At 40.6% G+C, this 22,657-nt stretch overlaps 1 protein-coding gene across 1 annotated transcript in view; it reads right to left on the reverse strand.

The window, feature by feature from the left end:
• Window positions 1-1,624: 1,624 nt before the first annotated feature.
• LOC6564614 (putative mediator of RNA polymerase II transcription subunit 26) overlaps window positions 1,625-22,657 on the reverse strand; it is a 73,689-nt gene continuing 52,656 nt past the window's right edge. The window contains 16 exon segments of the mRNA XM_043216095.1: window positions 1,625-1,795; window positions 1,863-2,003; window positions 2,207-2,974; window positions 3,152-3,157; window positions 4,326-4,456; window positions 6,051-7,208; window positions 7,977-8,525; window positions 8,593-9,085; window positions 9,630-10,151; window positions 10,389-10,675; window positions 10,733-10,960; window positions 11,906-12,042; window positions 12,127-12,825; window positions 12,931-13,124; window positions 13,166-13,220; window positions 13,222-13,959. Of these exon segments, the coding sequence (XP_043072030.1) occupies window positions 1,724-1,795; window positions 1,863-2,003; window positions 2,207-2,974; window positions 3,152-3,157; window positions 4,326-4,456; window positions 6,051-7,208; window positions 7,977-8,525; window positions 8,593-9,085; window positions 9,630-10,151; window positions 10,389-10,675; window positions 10,733-10,960; window positions 11,906-12,042; window positions 12,127-12,825; window positions 12,931-13,124; window positions 13,166-13,220; window positions 13,222-13,943 (6,162 nt within the window). The 5' untranslated portion in view covers window positions 13,944-13,959 and the 3' untranslated portion in view covers window positions 1,625-1,723.

A 22,657-nucleotide genomic window follows, 5' to 3' on the forward strand; every position in this document is an offset into this window, starting at 1 on the left:
TCATTATTGTTTTTATTTTATGTTTCCTTTGGTGGGCGTAAGCGTGCCAGCGGCGCCCCGTCTACCGGATCAAGCCAAAATACAAACATTACACATGCAAGTTGTTTTTATTTGTTAAGCACTTCTTGTTGTTGTTTTTGTATTTAACACTATGAATTAATTACAAGTAATTCATAATTAACTCTGTTTATTTCAATTTATTTATTTATCTTTTCTTTAAGCGACTATTTTACATCAAAATGCAAATATAGCATACGTGTGTATATATGTGTGTGTGAGTGTTTTATGTATGTAAATATGCTTATGCATACAGATGTATGCTGGGCTTTATAATAATGCTATAGTTATATGTAGTATATATGTATATATTATGGTTTTCCATTTTCTCATTCTATCAACGTATATAATGAGTAGTAGCACAATGTTTGGACGAAGATGGTTGTTGAAATAGAAGCGTCTAAGTGTTAAATGTTAGGTGTTTGTGTGTGTTTGTATAGTTGATATTCTAGTAAGCAAACTTGAAGCTGATAAATCAGGTCGAAAGTGTTATAAAATAAACAAAACAAGCCATTTGCCTAACTCAGGTTATATTGGATAATGCGAAATTCGACCGAGCACGTCTCAATTTACATTGTTTTTGAAGGATATACTACTAACCAGAGCATATATACTTACATATATATATATATAAATATATATATATATGGATTTAGTTTTTTGTTTTACAAGAAAATCATAGCTTAGCATTTACTTTCGTATCCTGGACTCTCCTCTATTTTTTTATCTACTCTAATTGCTGCTTGTATTGTCATATAGAGCTTTTTGACTAGATTTATGAGGGTACATGAACATCTGGACTATCAGCTATGCCCGACCCTATAGTATATGGAGTATTATGATGTGTTATTCTGTAATCGATAAATTGTTGCAAACTCGCCAAAAAAAAAAACAACAAAAAAATTAATACAACTGAGCTTTTACACTCTGAAAGAGCTCAAGTCTCGAATAAATGCTTGGTACATCTTGCTAAAACCTGCTTCAGTCCATAACTGTTGTATGTGTATATATGCTCTTTGGTGAGTGGCTAGTGTATGTTCCCATTCTTCACATACATAGGTTAATAAGTGTATGTAAGGGTATATGTATATGTAAAGGCATATATGATATTTATATATATATATATATATGTATGTATTTTTTACCCGAACAATCGCAGCGCTCTCCCTGCTCATTATTAACTATTAGTACTAAGCTTTGCAAAAAGGCGTGCAATTTTCTTTCAACTCATTTCATTTCATATTTTTTTTGTATTTTTTTTTCGATTTGTTATTTTGTTTCTTATTATTTATTTTCTGTTTTTTTGGTTTCAGTTTACGTATTGGAACAAAAGGTTTACGCTTGTTATTTGTCATAGCTTCCACATACTGTTTTATTTTCTCTCTTTTCCGATCTGTTATAACTTTATTCTACTGTACTCACAAAAAGAAAAAAAAAAACACAATCGATAGCTAAATTAGAACAATGTCTAAGCATTATATAAGTATCAGCGTTATATCAACCTAAGACTATACACATATGCATATTTATTCACATATATATATGTATATATATTTATATATATATGTATATACAATTATATATATACTATATCATTAGAATTCTGTCTAATATGCATGCGCTCCTCTCTCTTTCTATATCTATCCAGCCTTTCGATAGCTGTCGCTTAAATATAAATGGGATTCTCCTGGCCAGTTAACAAGCGGAACATTGACGTAGGCATCGTTTTCATGAGTATCTGTAAAAAGAAAGGGGACGATTAGATATTGGATTCTTATTAGTAATTGAGAGCTGTGTACGGTCACCTCGCCCACCGATGTGGCCAGCAAATTGACGATCTTCTCGTGCGGTACAGCCACCACGCTCTGGTTATTAATCTCAATGATACGATGACCGACCCGAACGCCGCCCCGCTCCGCTATACCGCCACGCAACAGACTGCAGATCTGAAAGAGATACATTGAAAAGGCGTATGATTAAAATATGCTTTTGCCAGGAATAACTGGTTCTCTTCAAATTTTTGTTATTTTTAAACGTGTCTTATTCTTCGGTCTAACTGTTTAAGCCGCGCATGTGGACCACTCTGTTCGTCAGTAAGTCAGCACCAATTCATTCATATTGGATGATTAGGTCAGTTACTCGCACTCACCACGCCATTTTGAACGCTGAATCCCAGCTGATATTTGGTTTCTGGCCTCTTGATCTTGACCTCGACGACGGGGGCACAGGGCACAACTGTAAATTTGACAACGGTCTGGTTCTTTGTGTTCTTGATGTACGTCTGACAGGTGGAGAGGGGCAGACCAACCAGGCTTAGACCATTGATGGCTATCAGCTGATCGCCAATGTTCAATTGACCGCAACGCGCCGCTGCCCCAGAACTCATGAGATTCGCAATGACGACCGTTGGCAGCATTGAACCCCAGCCGCTCTCCACAATGACAACGCCTAGTATTTCACCCTTGGCCTTGGGTACAACCACCTCCTTTTGCAGTTCCTTCTTCGCAAAGATCTCGAGCTCATCGCCGAATATCTCTTGGCTGTTAAGCACCTCCTGGTAGTCCATCTCCTTGACAAAGCGATGATCCTCAATGCCATTGGCCTTCAGGAATTCCATGTAAGCCACCTGAAAGGCCTGGCCTATCGACTGTGCTATAAACTGAGCCTCATCGCTCTCAAATACATGACATATCATCTTTGGCGTACGATTTGGTTTGGGGGCATCGTCAATGTCCTGGGGCACAAAACGACGACGCGCCATCAACACCACTAGATCACCGATATCTGCTATATAGGAGATGGTGCGCAGCGCATGATCCATCATGATCTCCTTCAGATCGGTATTCAGCACCATTATCTTCTCCGTCGATATGAACAGATCTACTTCCGTGCTTGGCTGCACATCGCCATCCGGTGCCTGCAAAAAAGCATGATGGGAGTTAGTATATTTCTTATATATAATCGCTTAAGTTCATAATTAATTTAGATAACTTCAAGCTTATTGCAGGCAACCAAACAAAAAAAAAAACAAAAATGGGGATACATCAGATACAATTTTGGATTAGATTTATTGTATTTTCTAGGTTCTACTTACCAGGGCCTATGGAATACAAATTGTATTTATCAATTGAGTGTTTTGTTCGTTTTTTTTTTTTTTTTATCATGGCGATATGTGGATTCGATTAACGGAGCAGAGCGTTTGTTGAGTTTATGTAGATGGCAACAAGTTGATGCATGAAAATATATAAACAAAATTTGCATGAGCTTCATTGTCAAAAACATATGTGCGAGTTTCTAGTAGCGAGCAGCTCTAGATTGTGAGAGTCTAGCTGGGAATTCAAAAAAGATAATTAACCAAGTATTTAAAATAAGTATCTAATAACTTTTGTTAAATAAAGAATGAAGTTATTTTTGAGTGAAAGAGAAACAATATTGTTGCTGACCAAAAAGCTCTAATTATTTTATGTTAACAATTGACTTAGCTCTTTTTAAAGTATAAAGTAAGCTAAATAAATTATAATGATAATAAACTGTGTTATCGTAATTTAAGACTATTTCAAAGCTCTATTTTAGACACAAGTCACAATGTTGAAGTCAAACGTAACTTTGATGCCGGTGTAATACCAGCTAATAACATGATTTAAATAACCTTCTTGGGGGGTGGAGAGCCAGTGGTTGGACTTGCCTCAACTTTTAAATAATTAGGAATGTACCTTATAAATGATGTGACCCAACTCTAAAATTGCGGCATTTTTGGGTGCGGAATTGGGTGTGGCCTGCCTCTAGCTTCAAAATTATGGGAAGATATGTGTTTCTATCGATTTGCAATAATCGCTGTTTATCGATCCTAGCCCCAAATATACATTCGAAGTTTCAAGTCTCATACTTGAAGAAGTGTCGCGTGCTTACACAGACGGACAGTATGACAGTATAAAGGGAATGGTATGGAAAAGTATTGCTTAAAACTATTGAAATTTGCATTAAAAGTTTTTTAATTGAATTGATGTGATGATACCAAGATGCGATTAACATTAGCTAGAGGGGAAGGCAAACATTAATTATTGAATTACAACTAAAAGTTGTTCAATTGGAGTTTAATTTGATGTTGATTGAATGTTAACTAAATAAGTGAAATTATACTTGATGCATGTTTTTTTTTTTTGTGTTTGTTTTTCATTAAATTGCAATCTACAATTTGAAATCATAAGGCAATTAAGTACTTTAAGCTATACGAATTGAGTGCTAAGGGAATTGTTGTTCAACTTCACCTTGATACGCGACACGGCTTCCTCGGCTTGCATCATGCGTGTCGATTTGGTGGGTTGACCCTCGCAGACCAGCTGCGTGGATCCCAAGTATTTAGCCCGGAATAGAACGCCCTCGATGAGCACTGCGCCGCCTGGTTTTTTTTTTGTTTTTTTGTTTTTGATCGAATTAGGTTTTATTGTTTGTAAAATAGAGAAAATCGATTAATAACTGAGCAAATGATAAAACCAATTTGTAAGTGTTTTCGTATATTTTGAGTATATGTATGTGTATGTATAAGTTATTGTTCTGTAAGTTATGTGTGTACAGTTGCAAGCTGCCAGGTGCACCATGCATACATATGTACTAGAGTGTGGATACTTTAATACCAGCATGTATAGTTTGTCAGTATGAACATATAAATACATCCAATCAATTTGGTAATCACTCATTTACATACATTGATGGTTACCCTCAAACTTGCGTTGGTTTGTGGTTGTTGTAAGTGTGTCAGTGTGTTACTGATGTTGTTTTAATATTGTTACTGTTAGTTTTTGACTTAGTTACTGCTACATATTGAAAATGTATCTTACAAAGTATTTTACACACACACAGACACAGTAAAATGAACGAACGAGGCATGCAATAAACGCAAATTTGTCAATAAAATATGCGAAAGAATATAGAAAATACATATTGGTATAAGTACATATATAAATATATAGATACGATTAGCAAATTTGTTCACATTTACTATTATTGATTTGCTTTGCAAACCATATACGTAAGATTTCATACAGTTTCAAATCATTTAAAATAGTATACGCCTGCAGGAGTACAGAGATCATATTTATATAAATATATACATATATAAGGAGAAAATGTTTAAGATGTTTATATAAATATCTTTACCCCCGTTCTCCCCTTGTGGTTTGCAATTTTTTAAAGCAATTAAAACTCTTCTACGTGCCTTGGCAAACAAAAAATAGCTTTTATATATGTATATATTTAATATATGCAATGCCTGCCTGTAAGGGTATTTCAGCTTCGGCATGCCAAGGCCAGATTTTACATTTTATTGTTTTTGGTTAACAGATTCACATTGCAGCTGCGTCTGTTGCTCTTTGTTACCATACGCTACATCTATATTTCCCAACAACATCTAGAACGAACCACATTCCATTTCCAGAAGGCTGGCAAACAATTTATTATTTAGCCAGGTTAATTTCGGAATAACCTGCCCAATGACCCAGTGCTAGTTAAAAGTGCACTCCTTTAGATCAACACTTTTTTTTGGATCTATAAGATACCTTCTAGAATCTACAAGTAACAAATAAATCGAAATAAACATTTTTGTAAACAAATTTAATAATTATTTATAATACTAATACTAATAGTCTAGCCCACTCATTACATTTTGACTAGTCTAATAGGACTACAAAATTAGTGACTTTAGTGACTTTGTAACAACAGTTACTTTTAAACTGTAATATATAGCACTTTCTCTGAGCGACGGGCCTCCAGGTTTATCGGATATCAACAGACAACCAGACGGACACTGCACTGAACTGAATAAACTGAGATTATCGTGTGGGAATAGTCTATAAGGAGCAACAGGAGCGACAATAACAACAACTGACAAAATTATGCTATATATATTTTTTAAATTAATGTATATGTTATGTGGGATTATAGTAATGACACTAAAATTGCAACAATTGAACGAAGGATAAACCCAAAGCATTTACCTTCTTTGCTCTTACTCTTTTTCACTTTTTTCTCGCCGCTGTTGCTGTTGCTGCCTGCCCCGCTGCCGCTGCTGTTGTTGCTGCCGATGGCATCATTGTTGTTGTTATTGTTGTTGTTGCTGCCATTGCTGGTGCCATTGGTATTGGTAACCACATTGCCGCTGGCAACACCCACAATTCCATTGATGCCCCCCTCATTTTCCACATCCAATTTATTAACGCCCGGCACAGAGCCCTCTGAACCCTCACCGCCATTGTTGGGAGTGCCCAGAGTGGGCAAAGCAGCGGCAGCTGCCACCACAGCGGAAGCGACCACGTCAGCAGCAGTGACTGCTGTCATGCCACAAATATCCAAACTGGCGCTGGGCGCTTTTGATGGTGACTTGTCGCTGTGCTCTGAGGAGCTGCGCGAATGGCTTCTCTGTGCGGCTCCAGTACCGCTGACCAAATCCAGTAGCTTGCCAGCTGCTGAGCCACTCAGGCTCGTCGAGCTCTTGGGCGGAATGGGCGGCGGCGGCAGTTCGGGCGTAGAGCTGAGCAGCGCATTGTAACCGTTGCGCGTCTTCGTGCTGGACATTTGCTGCTGCTTGGGCGAGATCTTGGACAGCAGCGAAGTGCGTGGTTTGCGATCCCAACTTTTGTTCTCATCGTAGTAGCCCTGATCGTCGAGACGCTGATGGCCCAGAAGACGATCTGTCTCGAGGTCGGTGTCCACATCCTCCTCGTCGGCGCTATGGTTCTTTGAGTGGTTGTCTGAGCTCGACTCGAGCAGTGCCTTGCCAGCACCGCCATCCAAATGCCGTGACAGCCACACGGGCGAGTTCATCACAGGCGACGGTGAGCGCTGCGTCTGTATTGGCTGCGTGCTGCTGCGCTCGGGTATAGGCGGCGGCGGTGGACCACCGCCTACCACCATGCCACCAACAAGGCCGTTGCTGCTGCTGCAGTTGCTGCCAGCGCTCCTCGGCTTTGGGACGCCAATGCAGGCGGTGGGGGAAGTGCGCTGCAGCGTCGAACTAATCGGCGTGTGCTTGCTGCCTGCCTGTCGGTCAGTGGACTGCAGCAGATCAACATCGCCGCTACAGTTGGGCTTGCGATGCGGTGCCGGCGCTGGCGGCGGCGGGGTCATTTGCGCCATGTCCGGACGGTGGAAAACACCTGCGGAGTAAGTAGCAAAATGTTATTTAACAATATTTAACATGGTTTGATTGAAATGGTAAATATGCTTTATGAAATAGGCCAAGTCTATATATATGTTCAGACGTTGAATCGCATCGACAGCTTGGTTACTTACTTCACTTCTGTAACGGCTAGTCGCATGAAAAAATCGATGTCTTTTACCTTTTAATGTTACAGGATTATAGAAGCCAACCATATACCAAATCTCTTTGAGACTATTTGAGTTCACTTTCAAGTTTCTGGTTCTACTAGTCCCTAAGACAATTGGACTTCACCTTTCATTCTCTAGCTCTAATAGTCTCTAAGACCGAAAAGTTAATACAGAAAGACAGACGGACACATCTATATCGACTCGGCTGCTGATGTTCATCACGAATATGTATACATTATACTTTATCTGACACAGTCAAGACACAGTCACGAATAGTAAAGGCAGACGAGAATAACCAGAAAATGAGAAAGAAAGAGATAGAAAATCAATGAAGCTTAAACAATGCGTTTGACACCAGAAACTTTGACAAATCGATATGGTGTTGTGACGGTGAAGCAACTAGTGTGCTGCAATGAGCAATTACAATTCGCTACTTTCCGGAAATACTGAAGTTGTTCGGAACGATGCAAATGCTTTATCGCTGTTCAGACCGATAGCAAATTTATTCAGCTCGAAGGAATTACCCAGTAAAGATTGGGTAATATATTGTAATTAATCTTATTTAGATGCGTATAACTGGATAAGACTTTACGTACTGATAGAGTAAAGGGAATCCAGCTCTGGATCTATGTTTTTGAACACTTTGCTGTTGCTGTTGCTGCTGGGACTCTGTCCAAGTAATTCACGCTGTTGTGGCTGCTGCTGCTGTTGTTGTTGTTGAAGTTGAAGCTTTAGCAGGACATTGCTTGGGCTCGTATGGCTGAGCTGGTGACCGACTCCGTTGCTGTCCGTTGTGGAGGCAGTCAGATTGTGCATGCTGTTTAGACTGTTGTTGGTTGAGATGCGTTTCATGTCCATTAACATGGAGATGCCACCACCAATGCTGGTGCTAGCGCTGAGACTACCCTGACCCTGACCCTGACTCTGACCCTGGCCCTGGCTCTGACCCTGGTTCAATCCCTGTAACTGGCTCGGATCAAGCTGAGCTGCAATCTGTTGTAGGTTTTTGTTGTTATTATTATTCTCGGTGTCGCTGGTGTGCCCCGAGGAGAGGCCATCTTCCAATACTGGCATAGCTGAGGCATAGTACTTGGCGTAATTTGAACAGGAAGTCGACACGCCGCCATTCATCTCGCCGGAGAGGCCTATTAACAGATTAAAATATTAGCTAGACGGGACCCAATTGGAATATAATTGTCAACTACTACTCACTGTCAAGATCACCGCAGTTGGAATCGTAGTCGGTTGTCTCCGGCGAGTAGCGATAATTATGGCCTGTTAGAGCGCCACCAACGCTCTGCCCAACGCTTTGTCCCAATCCGCTGCCGCTGCCTGTGCTCAGCAGCTGGTTGTGATTGAGCCCATCCTGTTCGCCATCTCGCTCACCGCTGCTGCGGCTGGCCGAGTCCAAGAAGAAGTCAAAGTCGCGCATTAGCGGACTTTCGCTATAATGGCGCGGCAACTGTGCCGGACGTGACTGCAGTTGGGCTTCAAGCTGCAACTGCTGCGGCTGAGTGTAAGTGCCATAGACGTGACGCTCCAATGGTGGTGGCTGTTGCAACAGCAGCTGCTGCTGGCGATAGTCCTGCTCGATGGGCTCATCTTCGTCGTCGACCTCATCGTTTTCGTCTTCGTCTTCCTCCTCTTCCTCGTCTAGTTCTACCTCACCACGTTCTAGGTTGCTGTGGAACTCGTACTGTATGTCCTGCAATGGAAATGTATCATTTACACAAAAGGATCACGTCATCAGATGGCGGTGGCGGCGGCTTACACGGGTAATCTAAATACGGTCCAAATAATTTAATTTTAATATTAAGTGATTTTAAGCATTTTTTGAGAACCATTAAGAACCGTTTGTTGTAAAAAAACAATAAATATTTCATATGCAATGCTTTCTGAGAAGTTTGACTAACGAATAACTATGTAATACAACTACGGAGGAACATTTTTTATTTAAATGATTTGGATTTATCTTAGACTCAAAAAAGTAAAGTGAAATTCAAATTTGGTTTCAATTGTAAAACTAATTGTCGTGAAAATGGCAGAAATTAACATTTTCTTCTAGAATATATATTCTTGATCAGCATGAGCTGCCAAAGTGTGTGACCGTTTGTCTATCATAGGAATTCTACAAGAAAGTTTCTCCTAGTTTTTATAAACGTATTCCTTATACGGAATATGTTTTACATTTACTCTATATAAATCTCACTGCCTCCACCATGCCATGGAATATAAAATAGTTTAATTACAATGCTGTCAACGTCACTGCCATTTTCCATGATGGGTTGTTCGTCATTTGATGGACACTTGAAGAACTCCTCCAGCACTTTGCGCGTCTCAGAAAATTCATAGAGGTAATCAAAGGTCGAGGATTTGGTCGGCAGGCTTAATGGGCCTGGAGCTAGGGCCGTGCCCACTGTCGAAGAGCTGGCAGCAATCGTTGTTGTTGCTGCTGCTGTTGTAGTTGCAACTGTTGCGGTTGCAAACGTTACTGCTACTGCTCCTGTCGGAGGCGGAGGCGGCGGCGGAGTATCAGCCGCACAGTTCGTCAACTCATTTGACGTGGCCGTAATGATGGCCTCGGGCGTGGTCAGATCGGATATGGTGCCAATTTCCGAGACATCATTGCTAGTATCCTCCGCATTGTTGTCGCTGCAGACCGGCTTATTGTTGTTGTTATTGCTATGGTTACTGCCGTTGTTGTAGTGTTGCTGCTGCTGTTGCTGCGTTGGCGAGCCACTGCGCAGCTCCCGCGGTGGCGAAATAATTCGCTGTGGAGTGCAGAATGAATCATTAAATCAGTTCTCAATGTGGCAAGGATGATATTTAGTATAGAATAGGATAGGATAAAAATAAATGTTAAAAATTACATTTAAATAGATTGGGAAACTTATAATGTAAAATCTGTAACACCAGATAAGAAACCAGGACATATTAAAATGTAAAATGCTCCACCATTACAAAGATTAAAAAAAATCAAAAGGATAAAAAAAGAAAATCTGATTTACCTGTGGAAAGCCGGGCCGCACGGGATATGCCGGAGCCTGTTGTGGTTGCGACTGCTGGCATTGGGCAAGTGCGGCAAATGCTGCACGTGCCGCCGTCTTTTGCAACGAGCTTGCCGCAGCCGTATTGCAGCCCAATGTTGGCAGGGCGATCTTTGCGGAGGCTTCAACTGTTGTTGCTACTACTCCTGATGTTGCTGCTGCTGTATCAACTGGTGGTTCGCTTTCGTCCTCTGCTGGACTGCTGCTGCTGGCAGCGACGCCAATGCGCCGTGGTGAACCCTCGTATTCTGTAATTAAATTGTATGAGAAAACTCGATAAAGAAGCTAAACCAATAGTCACATACCAATGATGCCATGACGCGACTCTACGGCCAGCGTATAGTTGCGCTCCAGCTGCCAGGTGTCCAGCTTGTGCTCCCGATAGAGCGCCACATCGTCCAGCAAGCGGCGCGTGTGCGGCTCCAGCATTAAATGGGAACGACATTGTCCCTTGTCAGTAGTGGTCTGCTGCTGTTGACTGCACTTGTTCTCATCGGCGGTCAGAGCATTCGGCTGGGTCGTCACACGCAGATCTGTACAAATGCAAAAGTGTGTTTATTATATTTTATACGTATACCAGAAACCGAATCCAAATCGGATTGCGGTTATTACTTATTGCTTTTACTCAGCTACCTGTCTGGCTAATTTGACATTCGCAGTTAATTGGACAAACAACTGAATACTCGATCAATGCAAGCAACGATACAATCAAATCGATATACGCACACTCGATTGTGCAGCCAAATCTAATTTGTAACAAATTGCAGACCAAAATTGCTAATTCCAAAAGAAAATAATATATATATATTTGAATGCTCTAAATAGACACTAATTTTTCTTTCATTTACAAAAAAAGGCAAAAGATTGTTTTTAGCCAATCGATAATATCGGCTTGCAACAGCTGCAATTTTTGCAATTCGCCCGATTATAATTGATGTTTATCGTTTGATCGTTTGATCGATTCTTGGTCAGTCTGATGCTTTTAATTGTCGTTGGTGTTCTGTATTTGCTTATTGTATATTTACAATGCACTTCAATTACAATTACAATACAATTACCGGACCCAGAATATCGCAATATTTTTCAACAACTAGTTATCCAAGCTTTAAATGCATTATAATCATTCGAGCAGTGGACGAGTTTTGCACGGCTATGAAAAATAACAATTCAAAGCTCATAACTAGCTTAAGGCTTGAGATAAGTCTTAAGTGTTGAATAGCCTTAAAAATAGTAGCAAACTTAATATGCCCACTCAATTCAAATCAGTGCCGACGAATCAAATATGGATAACTCTTGCGTGGGTGCAAAGCAACAAAAAAGCTCTCATTCAGAGTACCATGGAAATCACAAAAGTTTATGTGTATTTGTACATGTGAACGATCAAGAAAATGCTTTGACATTACACAAAGACTTCTCGAAAATTGCAACTGTCTCTCATTATTTATTTCCTATTCTATCTAAATTCTTCGTCGACTTACGTTGCCAACTTTCGGCTGGATCTGCTGCTGCATATCCTCCCGTCGATGACTCATTGACGCTGTTATTAATTAGCCGATGAGTTCGATCGTCACCATTGCCGTGACGCTTGCGCTGCTGTTGCACTGCCGATAAGTGGCTCAGGAGTTTATCGCTTGCCGGATATACGTCCTGCTGCAGCTGCATATGCTGCTGTTGTTGCTGCTGTGGTTGTTGTTGTTGCTGTTGGTGCTGTTGTTGATGTTGGTGCTGTTGTTGTTGCTGTTGTTGCTGTTGTTGTTGTTGCTGTTGTTGCTGTTGCTGTTGTTGTTGCTGTTGCTGTTCTAGCAACAGGTGCTCCCGTTCTCGATCTCTGTCGCGCCCTCGCTCCAGATCCCGCTCCCTTTCGCGATCTTCGCGCAGCCGCTGCTTGCGCTGATCACGTGGCTCCCAGTCAGCCACTTGCTGATCCGACGAAGACTTGCTGCCATACAGATAATGACTGGCCAATGGTGTCAGACCCTCAGCACACGGATCGCTGCCCACAGTCGACGACTGTTGTTGCGAAGAGTAGTTGTGATTCACAGGACTGCGACCCACGCGCAGCACATGCGGAGCTTGAAGGGATTGAGCTTGGGCTTGGTTATGCCGTTGTGCTATGCTGTACAGTTGTGGTGCCAGCTGTTGATGATAGGCTCGTCTCGCTGAAGCGTGCATGTGTTGTTGCTCTTGCTGCTGCTGCTGTTGTTGTTGCTGCTGCTGCTGTTGTTGTTGTTGCTGCTGCTGCTGCTGTTGTTGTTGGTGTTGTTGATGTTGGTGATGTTGCAGTTGTTGCTGCTGCTCATCCGGATACTCTGTGGGTGAATGGAGCAATGTGCTGGCACTTGGTGTCGCTGACTCCCAGTAGTTCTCCTTGATAAAGGGATTTTGGCTACCGTTGCCAAGATTGTTGGTGGTTGTGTTGCTGTTGCTGTTGCCGTTCAGAAGCGCGTAATGTTGCTGAGGCTGCTGATGCTGATGCTGCTGATGCTGCTGCTGCTGCTGCTGATGATGATGATGATGCTGCTGCCTGCCTGCTGATGTTGCACTGTTGCGTTTGCGCGGCATATCCATATAGCTGTGGCCACGTGACCGGTTCTCGCCCGTATGATAGTAGAAGGATGCTGGATACGCCGTCTGTGGCACCGTCTCCTCAATTAGCTCCAGCTCCTGATGCTGCTGCCGCAACTCGTCGTCGTTGTCCTCGGTCAAGACAATGGCGTCAATATCCGTATCGACGTCACCTGCGGTCAGTGCTCGCGAATCGTGTGCTGGCGGCGATGGTGGTGTTGGTGGTGACAGCGGTGCGCACAGAAAGGGATTTGTGGATATGCGAGGCGTGACTGAGGACAGCGATTCCGAGGAATGTGACGACACCGAATGCGGCGGCGGTGATTGTGTTATAATGTTAACACTCTTATAGTAGCTGGGCGTGGCAGTGGATAAGCTGCTGCTGTTCCCAGTTGTCTCTGCAACACCAATTGTTGGTGCTGTGACAATGGTGCTACTATTAAGATTTACATCATCAATGGCTTCATGATGCTGTCGGCTGCTGTTGCTGTTGTTGCTGTGCGACGGCTGCTCTTGCTGGAATTGCTGATGTTGATATTGCTGTTGCTGCTGCTGTTGCTGTTGCTGTTGCTGCTGCTGCTGCTGTTGCTGCTTGGGACGGCACTTGGGAAAAAGCAGATTTATCTGATCGTTAAGCGGTGGTGATGGCGAAAGCACCGCTTGCGATAGGCTCAATGGCTGCTGCTGTTGCTGATAACTGTTGCTGTTAGTCTTGGAATTACTGCTGTCACAATCGTTCTCCAAACCGTTGAGCGCGTAATAATTACGCTGCTGAGCGGCTGTTGCTGCTGCTGTTGTTGCGGATGATTGTAGGCGTTGGTAGCTGCTGTTATTGCTGTTGCTGCCGTGTGGCTGCTGCGGCAGCTGCTGCTGCTGCTGATGATGGTGATGATGATTACTGCTACTAGTTGTATGTCCAGCAGCCAATGTCGTCAATGTTGTGCTGACCATTATTGTTGCCAATAAACTGCAAAGAAAGAGACGGACAACAAGAATGTAGTTGATGGGAGTGCTGCTTTTAATATGGGCGATTGTTATTCAAAAAAGTATGCCGATGAGGCAAACAGCCGAGGCTTATTCCCTTTTCCATTTTTTTTTTTTCTGCTTACACGCTTCACGTCCAGCTGGCAGTTGTTTTAATAAATGCAGGCGCAGTGTCAACCTTTGTCATGTTCGAGCGGAAACAGACCGTGACAGTAACGAGTTCTGTCACAAAAACTGTTGCTGCTGCTGTTGCCGTTGTCAGCTGCTGGCATGGGTATGTTGCTCACTTATTGGCTGCTCAGCCAACGCAAATTGCTGTTGTTAGGCTCACTGATGAAATTAATGGTTGGCATTGCGTATAAAGTGTGCAGGACACTCACAGAAACAGCAATATAAAACAAATAAATAAATAAATAAACAAAGTAGCCAATCAATGTCATTGAGTTGACTCTTTATATTCTACATTTTAAATTGGGTACCAAATAAGAATAATCCCCTTGTGGATCGCATGTGACGTGCAAGTGACATTCGAGTCACAGTGAAGCCTATCTTTTAGCGTTTCTTTTATAATTAGTAGAAGTATATGGTATAGACAAGTGATACTGCGAAGATCACAAGTAGAACCCGTAACAAAAACCATTTTGAACAATATGTGCCCTTAAGTGTTAAGACTCTCAGTTGAGTCACGTGTAAAATATTCATATGGATGACATGTAAAAAGCATTTGACGGAAATATTTACCAGTATACCAGCTATCAACACCATGTGGATCATATATGGAAAGGGCTTTTATAAAGTATTATAATTCAATTACTTGCAGATTTGAGCATGGGCGGCTTTAAATACAAAATACAGCTGAAGGATTGACGAATAAGGAATTCAACCCACAAGTGACTCCTCCCTCCTTGTTTCTCTTCTGTCATTTGCTCCATTTTTGAACCCTATGCGTTATGCATTCGATACGAAGCCTTTGTGCATTGAGCTTAATAAATTTTTTCAACAATGAAACCAAAAATTTGCAAAGGGATTAACAATAACACGTAACTGCCTGACTAAGATATACCCTCCACAAAGCACACAAAGCACATACATTCGACATTGCTTATACATACAACATTCCACAGACTGCTGTGAATCATGCCCGATTTTCATTTATAGATTTAGAGAGCAGAAGGATAAATAAAATGAAGATCATACCTCTCTAAATTATTTAATTTATACTGTGTGTATTAATCTTGCAGAAACATTAAAGTAATAAATAAATGAATCAGTAAATAAGACACAATTATTAATTTAAGCTCTGACAGTCTCTGAAATCGGTAAGTTCACACAGATGAAGGACAGACAAGTATATATAATCTATCTATGCGGTCAGAGATGTTTCCTTATATCTGTTGCGAACATTGGCCCAACGTCATGATACCCATTTGAATGAGTATATATTAGTACATTTGTATATGTGCATATGTAGCCTTGACTAAGCCATGACGTTGTTGTTATCGTTGTTGTTGTGCATCTCGCAACGCTTTGTGCACTCATATGGAAAATATGTTTTCGTTTCTGGAGCAAAGGAGAGTGAACGGAGTGTTTGTGTGTAGAGCACGCTTCGCTTGGCTTTGGGTTAGATTAAAGGGGAAATCAGGAGGGGTCGGGTGGGGGGTTTGGCAGGCCCAAAAACCAACACAACAGCTAACAAGGTATAACATCAAGGACAACCAACTGGAATGGGAGCCAAACATTTTGTTAACGGCTCCGACACAAAGCACGGCTAGCTGGGCAAACATTTTCATTGCCTGACATTTATGCTCTGTGGATGCTCGGTGCTCGGTGCTCGGTGCTCGGTGCTCGGTACTCGGTGTTCGGTGCTTGGTGCCCCGTGTCCATGTCAGTCATTTACCCCTGACACCCGCTACTCCCACAACGGTGCTATCTATGTGGCAACAGCACTGTAAGCCATCTATCTGCCACTACATTCATCTTCACATTTTCGCATCTAGACGTCGCCTCGCATCGCCTGGCATTTCTCGCATCTACATCAATCTGTCACTTCAAATCCGTTCTTGCCGTTCTTTTCTTTTTTCTCTGTCTGTCATCGCTCAGCAGCTGCCTGTTGCCATTTTGGCCATTTTGCCAGGATGTTTGTCTGTCACTGTCATGTGTATGTGTGCGTGTTTCCGTTCTTTGTCTATCTTAAGCAGCTCCTGACAGCAACTGTGAACAATCCGTTCACGGACAGGATGCGTGTGAATGTATATGTGTGTGAGTCGCATTGCCTCTACTCTGGCTTGGCTCAGATCGAAGCAGGATCAGAATATGTAAGCGTACCTTCAGATCATCACCCAATGCTTGTCAAGTGCTGTCAACAAGTGTATTTGAGCTGCTAAGCTCATCTTTAAGTGTGTTCCATTAAGCATGCCGACAGTTACTAAAAAAAACTCATAAACTGCTTACAACTTGTAAGTGAGTTGGAGTTTAACCCACTCTCTTGAATAAAATCCACCAGGTCCATTCAATATGATTAGTTGCAGAAAATATCTCAAATAAGATGCCACAAAATTTATCTGTATCATGCTCTTGAGTATATTCAAACTTATAGCTTTCAACAATAATATAACAATTTAAAGTGAGTGACTGAAGAAAGTTCTTTGCTGAAAGTTGCTCTACTTTGATTAAAAGTTATACGGCGTACTTGTACATGCAATTTTGGGCCTTATCATCTCACAAGTTTCAAGAAAAGTATTCCGCAAAGTATATTCGGCCATTCCTAATGTAAATTCAAGAGCTATAAGTACTACCCCAATTGACAAAAGCGTAATCTTTACTATTGGACAAAAACTGTAAAATATGTATTTGCAAAGAAGGCATCGCCAGCTTGTACGGCGAGGTTAACCTTCAACGCGACTTTGCCTCCAGCATAATGAACGGAATTGTAACAAGGAGCAAACCTGACAACGCGAACAATTACAACTATAAAAATGGTAGACGAAGGACGACAACAAAATGTGATTATAATGTTACTATTTATAATTTCATTTGGTTGCCTTCATCAAATAATAAGGAAGATGTATACTTTAAATTAAATATAAGAAAAATACTTAGACATTCAGAAATTAACAGTGAACATATTAAAGCTAAGTCCAGCGAAAAGGCTGACGGCCTTTTAAACCATTTTAATAGAAAAAATACGCATTTCTATTTGATACACATTACACAGAGATAAAACACACATTAAGCACACAACTCACACTCTTAAAGACAATTCATTAATTTTCATCGTTGTGCTGCCATCCACATTCCTGGAAGCCTGGAAGCTGCATAATTAAGTTGTAATTTCAGCACGAGGCAGGTGCAATCTGCATGTAGTATCGGTAGCTGCCTCCTTTGAGTTCTATTAACTTAATGCCTCCTTAAGTGACGTATCACACAACTCTTTAAATATTTAATATTAATTTCACTTTGGGCAACTTCAATGCACAGGTGCGGAAATGCACAGCCAATTGCAGTGCAACGAGACCGATGCAAGGCATCCTACTCAGTTGGAAATTATATGGAAAATTAAAAAAGTATTTATTATATTTGATGTGAAAATATTAAACACAAATGAATTATTTGAAGACGAAAACTACACACACTACTAATATATGTAGTTGACGAGCGCTTGGAGTTCTCAAACTGTTTTGGGCGCTTCTAACTGACTCTGTTTAGAACAATAATGAGCAACTCTTTAGTAGTTCAATTGCTACTTAACATTCGCCTTAATGTGTATTCATAGATTGGGTTTCAAAGTAGTGATAGCCACGGTCGTGCCACGCCAAGCTGCTGGCCGGGGTAATAAATCAAAATCAATTGTAACAGCCGTCTGAGCCATGCACATGACCCCAAAGGGGCACAACTGTCCGCAACGTCAATTGTCATGGTGGTCGTATACGTTGGGGTATAGGGGGGGAGAAGGGTACGGAGCTGCTGCCGTCATTACGGTCTCATATTGTGGCAGGACGGTGCGACAGACGGAACAACGGACGGCTGTGATGACATTAATTATGCAAAAAGTAAAAAAGCGAATGAGCGAATGAGCGAGACAAATAGATGAATTTCGATTCACTGCGCGAAAGAGATAAATTGTGTACAGACTGCCGGTCAAATGCACGCGAGGGTGGCCCGTTATAAATTAGGGCTTAGAGATGGGAAAGTGGCATGCTTTCTTTGTGTGATACCAACACGCACGAGTGAATGGGATGTGGTAGTGCATCGACTCAACTTGACTATACACTAGCTTAGAGGCCCTTCTCAACATAACAAAAGTATAATGCAGTTAAAGGAAAAATAAGACTTAATGAAAACAGAAGAGATCGGGTATTTTCCAATAGGTATTTGCTAAAAAAAAATTGCGATGTCAAACAAAATAAAATAACTTAATGACTGTGATAATATTTGTTAAGATATGGCAGCTTCATGCTGATAATTCATAGAATAAGATCAGCAACTAGTAAGTCAGGATTGGATCGGAGATACCTGCTGACGTCTGTTAGGCAAATCAAAGTCGTGCTCATCTCTATTTGGCGGCTGACTTCGGCGTTTGCATGTCGGACTCTGGGAAAATTCAACATGTAATTGTGGTTTCGCGTATGCTGAAAATGCAGCGTGCATGCTAGCGAATAGATCCAATAACAATCCCCCTCTTTGCATGTACATACATTTGTGCATAATTACTCGTAAATTTATGTATGAACACTTATGTATGCATTATCTTAATGGGTATTCAAAACATTTTATGCTCATAATTCAACAATGGAGTTCTTAGTCGCTTAATGCGCTTCAAATTTGCTGCTTTCATTTACTTTATCAGGCAGTTGCACTAATATTTTAAGCTGCTGTTTTTTTTTTATCGTCATCCACAGCAGACATTTTGAAAGCGCTTTAGAAACGCCTAGAGATGGGCGGGTATCTATTGTATTTACATACGTCGTCAGAATACACAATTTCTCTTAGTACATTTATAATATATAATTGTCTTGAGCCGTAACTTACTCATATTGCTAAGTCGTGTTGACTCGTGCATGAAGAGCATGAAGAGTACGATTGTGGGGCTCATCTTTAGCAACGTGTAAGAATTCATTTACAACAATGGATGCTCCCCATTGAGATAGTGGGAGGGTGTGGGTGATGGTGGGTGAAAATTGTGGTAAGCTACTCTGTAAGACTTGAGTTAAAAAGATTTGAGTGCAGCGCGTGAAAACGCTGAAAATGTAGGTTAAGACCCATTTTGGCAAAAATGAAAGTCAACTGCAGCAGACACTAACCGCAGCACTAGAATAGGATAAAGAACAAAATAAAAAGTAAATGTAAAAGTTAAAGTTAAAGAGACATAATGTAGCATGAAAGTAAATTAGATGTGTGTTTTTGTGACAGTTTTTCTTGCTGCTGATGTTTCACAACAACAAATGGTTAAACTGTGTCGCCTGGCCAAACGAAAAACAATATGAAATGAGTAAAAGCATAATAATACCGACAAGACGAAGGCTTAAGCTAAATGCTGCCAACAAAGTCGTAAGCCCACCCAAGCCATAAAATATATGTATGTGTGCTAAAAAGTGCTATAACTTTCAACATTCTCGTCACATGACACAGCAGACATTGCGATGTTTTGGTTTTTGTTTTATTGTTTATTTGAATTTTTTATTTGTAGTTATTTTGGGACAAATATTAACTGAAATAGTTTTGAAGTCACCACATTTAAATTTGTTTTAATTATTTGTGTAGTTTGCTACTGTGACTACAATTACACAAATATTTAAAACATCTAAATATCTTTTGGTTCCCAAAAGGGATAAGGATATTTTAGTCAACATTAAAAGTTGTTAACAAATTTTGATAAATTCGTTAGAGATAAAAGCAAGCAAAGTAAACATACGAAAAATTAGAGTTTTATCTCAGCATGTTGTATTTTATATGTTAAATAAAATTACTAAATGACAGAGAGGAATTATTTCCGACTTCGGCGAGTGTTGTAACGGAAAGAGACAGATTGAGATACAGGGAGCAAGCACTCTCAATTCACTTTCCCCTCAACCTCTCTGTCCCAATAGCTAATTTTGCTTAAGTTCATTTGTTTTTAGGTGGATCAATTATCAGAGATTAGCATCGCCCTGCAAGAGCAAATAATTATTTATAATTTACTCTTGGCAAGTTGGCCAAAATCATATGAAAATCTGGGTGTCGAATTGGAAACACGAAATGAATTACCAAAATATTGTGCTTTGAAGGTAAAATTGATCGAAGAATGCGATAGACACAACAATGAAAAACAGATAGAGAACGTGAGCGCAAATAATGCGCAGCCAATTTTTAAGCAAAGCACAAAGCATACGCTAAGGAGTAAGAGAGACAACAAAAAAAAACAACTGCAATAAGAAACGAAACGAAATAGAAAGATTAAATGTTACAATTGCGGTAAAGTTGGCCACATTTCTGACGAATATAGGTGCAAGGCGAAAGAAGGTAATATAAAAGGAAATGATGCGAAATCATTCTTCACATTGCTAAGTGCAAAAACAGTGAACGATTGCTCGACAAGACAGCGTGGTGCTTACATTGCGACGCCACACAGGTTATATGTGTGCAAATCGTGAAATGTTTAGTTCGTTTGACAATACACTGATACTGTCACACTTGCTGGTAAAAAATCACTAAGAATCGTCATGATTGAAGCGAAATCGTCAAGAGTAAAACTTACAAACGTTCTTTATGCACCACAATTACAATGGTACTTTATTTCGGCGAACGAAGCAGTAAAACGATGCTGCTCTGTAATATTCCGGAACATTCGTGCGTGGCTGTGTGACGCAAACGGTAAAACGTTGATCATTGCAAATCATAGCAGCAATTTATTTCTCTGTACAATAACAAAAACAATAAATACAGTGTACCTAAGCGCAAACGGTAAAAATGGCAGTGGCAGCGGTTTAAAAGATATGAACATCTAAGCATGCAAAGCCTCAAAGAGTTAAATAATATGAAAATGGTGCGTTGAGTGAACTTGAGCAGCGCAAACGAATTCGATTGTTAAATATGCTTACAGAGCAGCAAAAGTGAGGATGTGTTAAGCCTTATATATAGGGATGTTTGCGGCCCTATAAGCATATGTTAGCTGGGAGGATCACGTTACAACAAGTGGCACAAGCTGAATCTGCTAAGCAATGTCGACGTCACAACGCCAGTAACTGTGGAAGAATCATTAGCAAGTCCACACGCAATCGAATGGCACAAAGCCATGGTACAGGAATCTGGAGCACTGAAAGTGAATGAATTACCATCCAATCATAAAGTCATTTGATGCAGATGACTCTTTGCACTAAAACGTGACCAAAATCGCTCCATAGAACGACACAAGGCTAAGCTAATGGCAGTAGTGCGATATGCAACAATTAGGATCGTTTTAGCCAAAGCGGCTGACCTGGAACTGCATGTGCACCAACCTGATGTATCCACGGCATATCTTAACGGAGAATTGCAGGATGTTTACATGAAAAAAAAACAGCAATATTTTTAGCCATTTTTAGCCTCCGGCTAAGTTAAGTAAATGAACGTTCGAAATTTAAAGTGAATGAACATTTCCCTCATTTTTCTAACGCTGACGGCACCTTACGTATATATAACCTATACTTCCTCGTATATATCTGCTGTATACAGTCGAAATACGAACTAAACATTGTGCGAGTGGAAACTTTATATACTGCATGCGCTTACATTGAGCTGCAACTGCAACCCCACTGGTAATGAACAGGCAGCACCCTTAGCAAACAAACAAAATAAAACGACCAATCACCTACCCCCCTACACACACACACACACATACGCGCTTAAGCTACATTAAAAGTTTGAGAGCTATCAACTTAAACTCAAAATGCGCCTAAAGCCAATAAAAACTTTCACCATTAACTGAAACAACAGACTCGAGCTCTATAACTGGATGATATATATTTTTGAGATTTCCAGAACTTATAATTGGAATTTAATGCCTCTAGCTTCTTGTAGACGAGATTAACGTGTTCATACAGACATGGCTAAGTCGAGTCGGTTGTTAATATTGATCAAGAATATATATACCGCTTTGTGAGATGCATGTTTCATTATCAATGTATTTATATTATGCGACCAGCTGTTCATACGATAAGAGCAACTCTGACTTTTCGTTTCTGCAAATATTCGAATTTTATTACGCTTTAGTTTCTGAACGCAATTGGGCGGTTGTGTTACCTCTTTCCATCTCTCTCTCCTTTTTTCTCCCTCTCTTTCTCCCTCTCTTTCTCTCTCTCTCTCTCTTTCACTCTCTCTTTCACTCTCTTTTTCTTGCCCTCTCTTGCCCTCTCAACAAAAGATAGTTGGTACTTTAATTAAAATGGTAATGTTAATAACATTTCGAAGAGTATTCAAAGTTTTTGTTATTATTTAAACATATTTATTTTCATACTTCACTAGGGGTATAATTACCAGCTTATTTAATAATTCTACTGGCTGAATACCAATATTGCGATCTTTCGACGGAGTCTTGACTTTGCCGAACATCAAATTCGGATCAGAGATTCAATAAATAATATTACCTTGCTTATGTGTAAAATGCTTTAAATGTTTGTTTTTGAAATATTAGTCACTGACATGAGAAACCACCTATGACATGCCTG

This window comes from Drosophila grimshawi, unplaced genomic scaffold (genome assembly GCF_018153295.1).
Source record: "Drosophila grimshawi isolate 15287-2541.00 unplaced genomic scaffold, ASM1815329v1 contig_848, whole genome shotgun sequence".
NCBI classification, from domain to species: Eukaryota; Metazoa; Arthropoda; class Insecta; order Diptera; family Drosophilidae; genus Drosophila; species Drosophila grimshawi.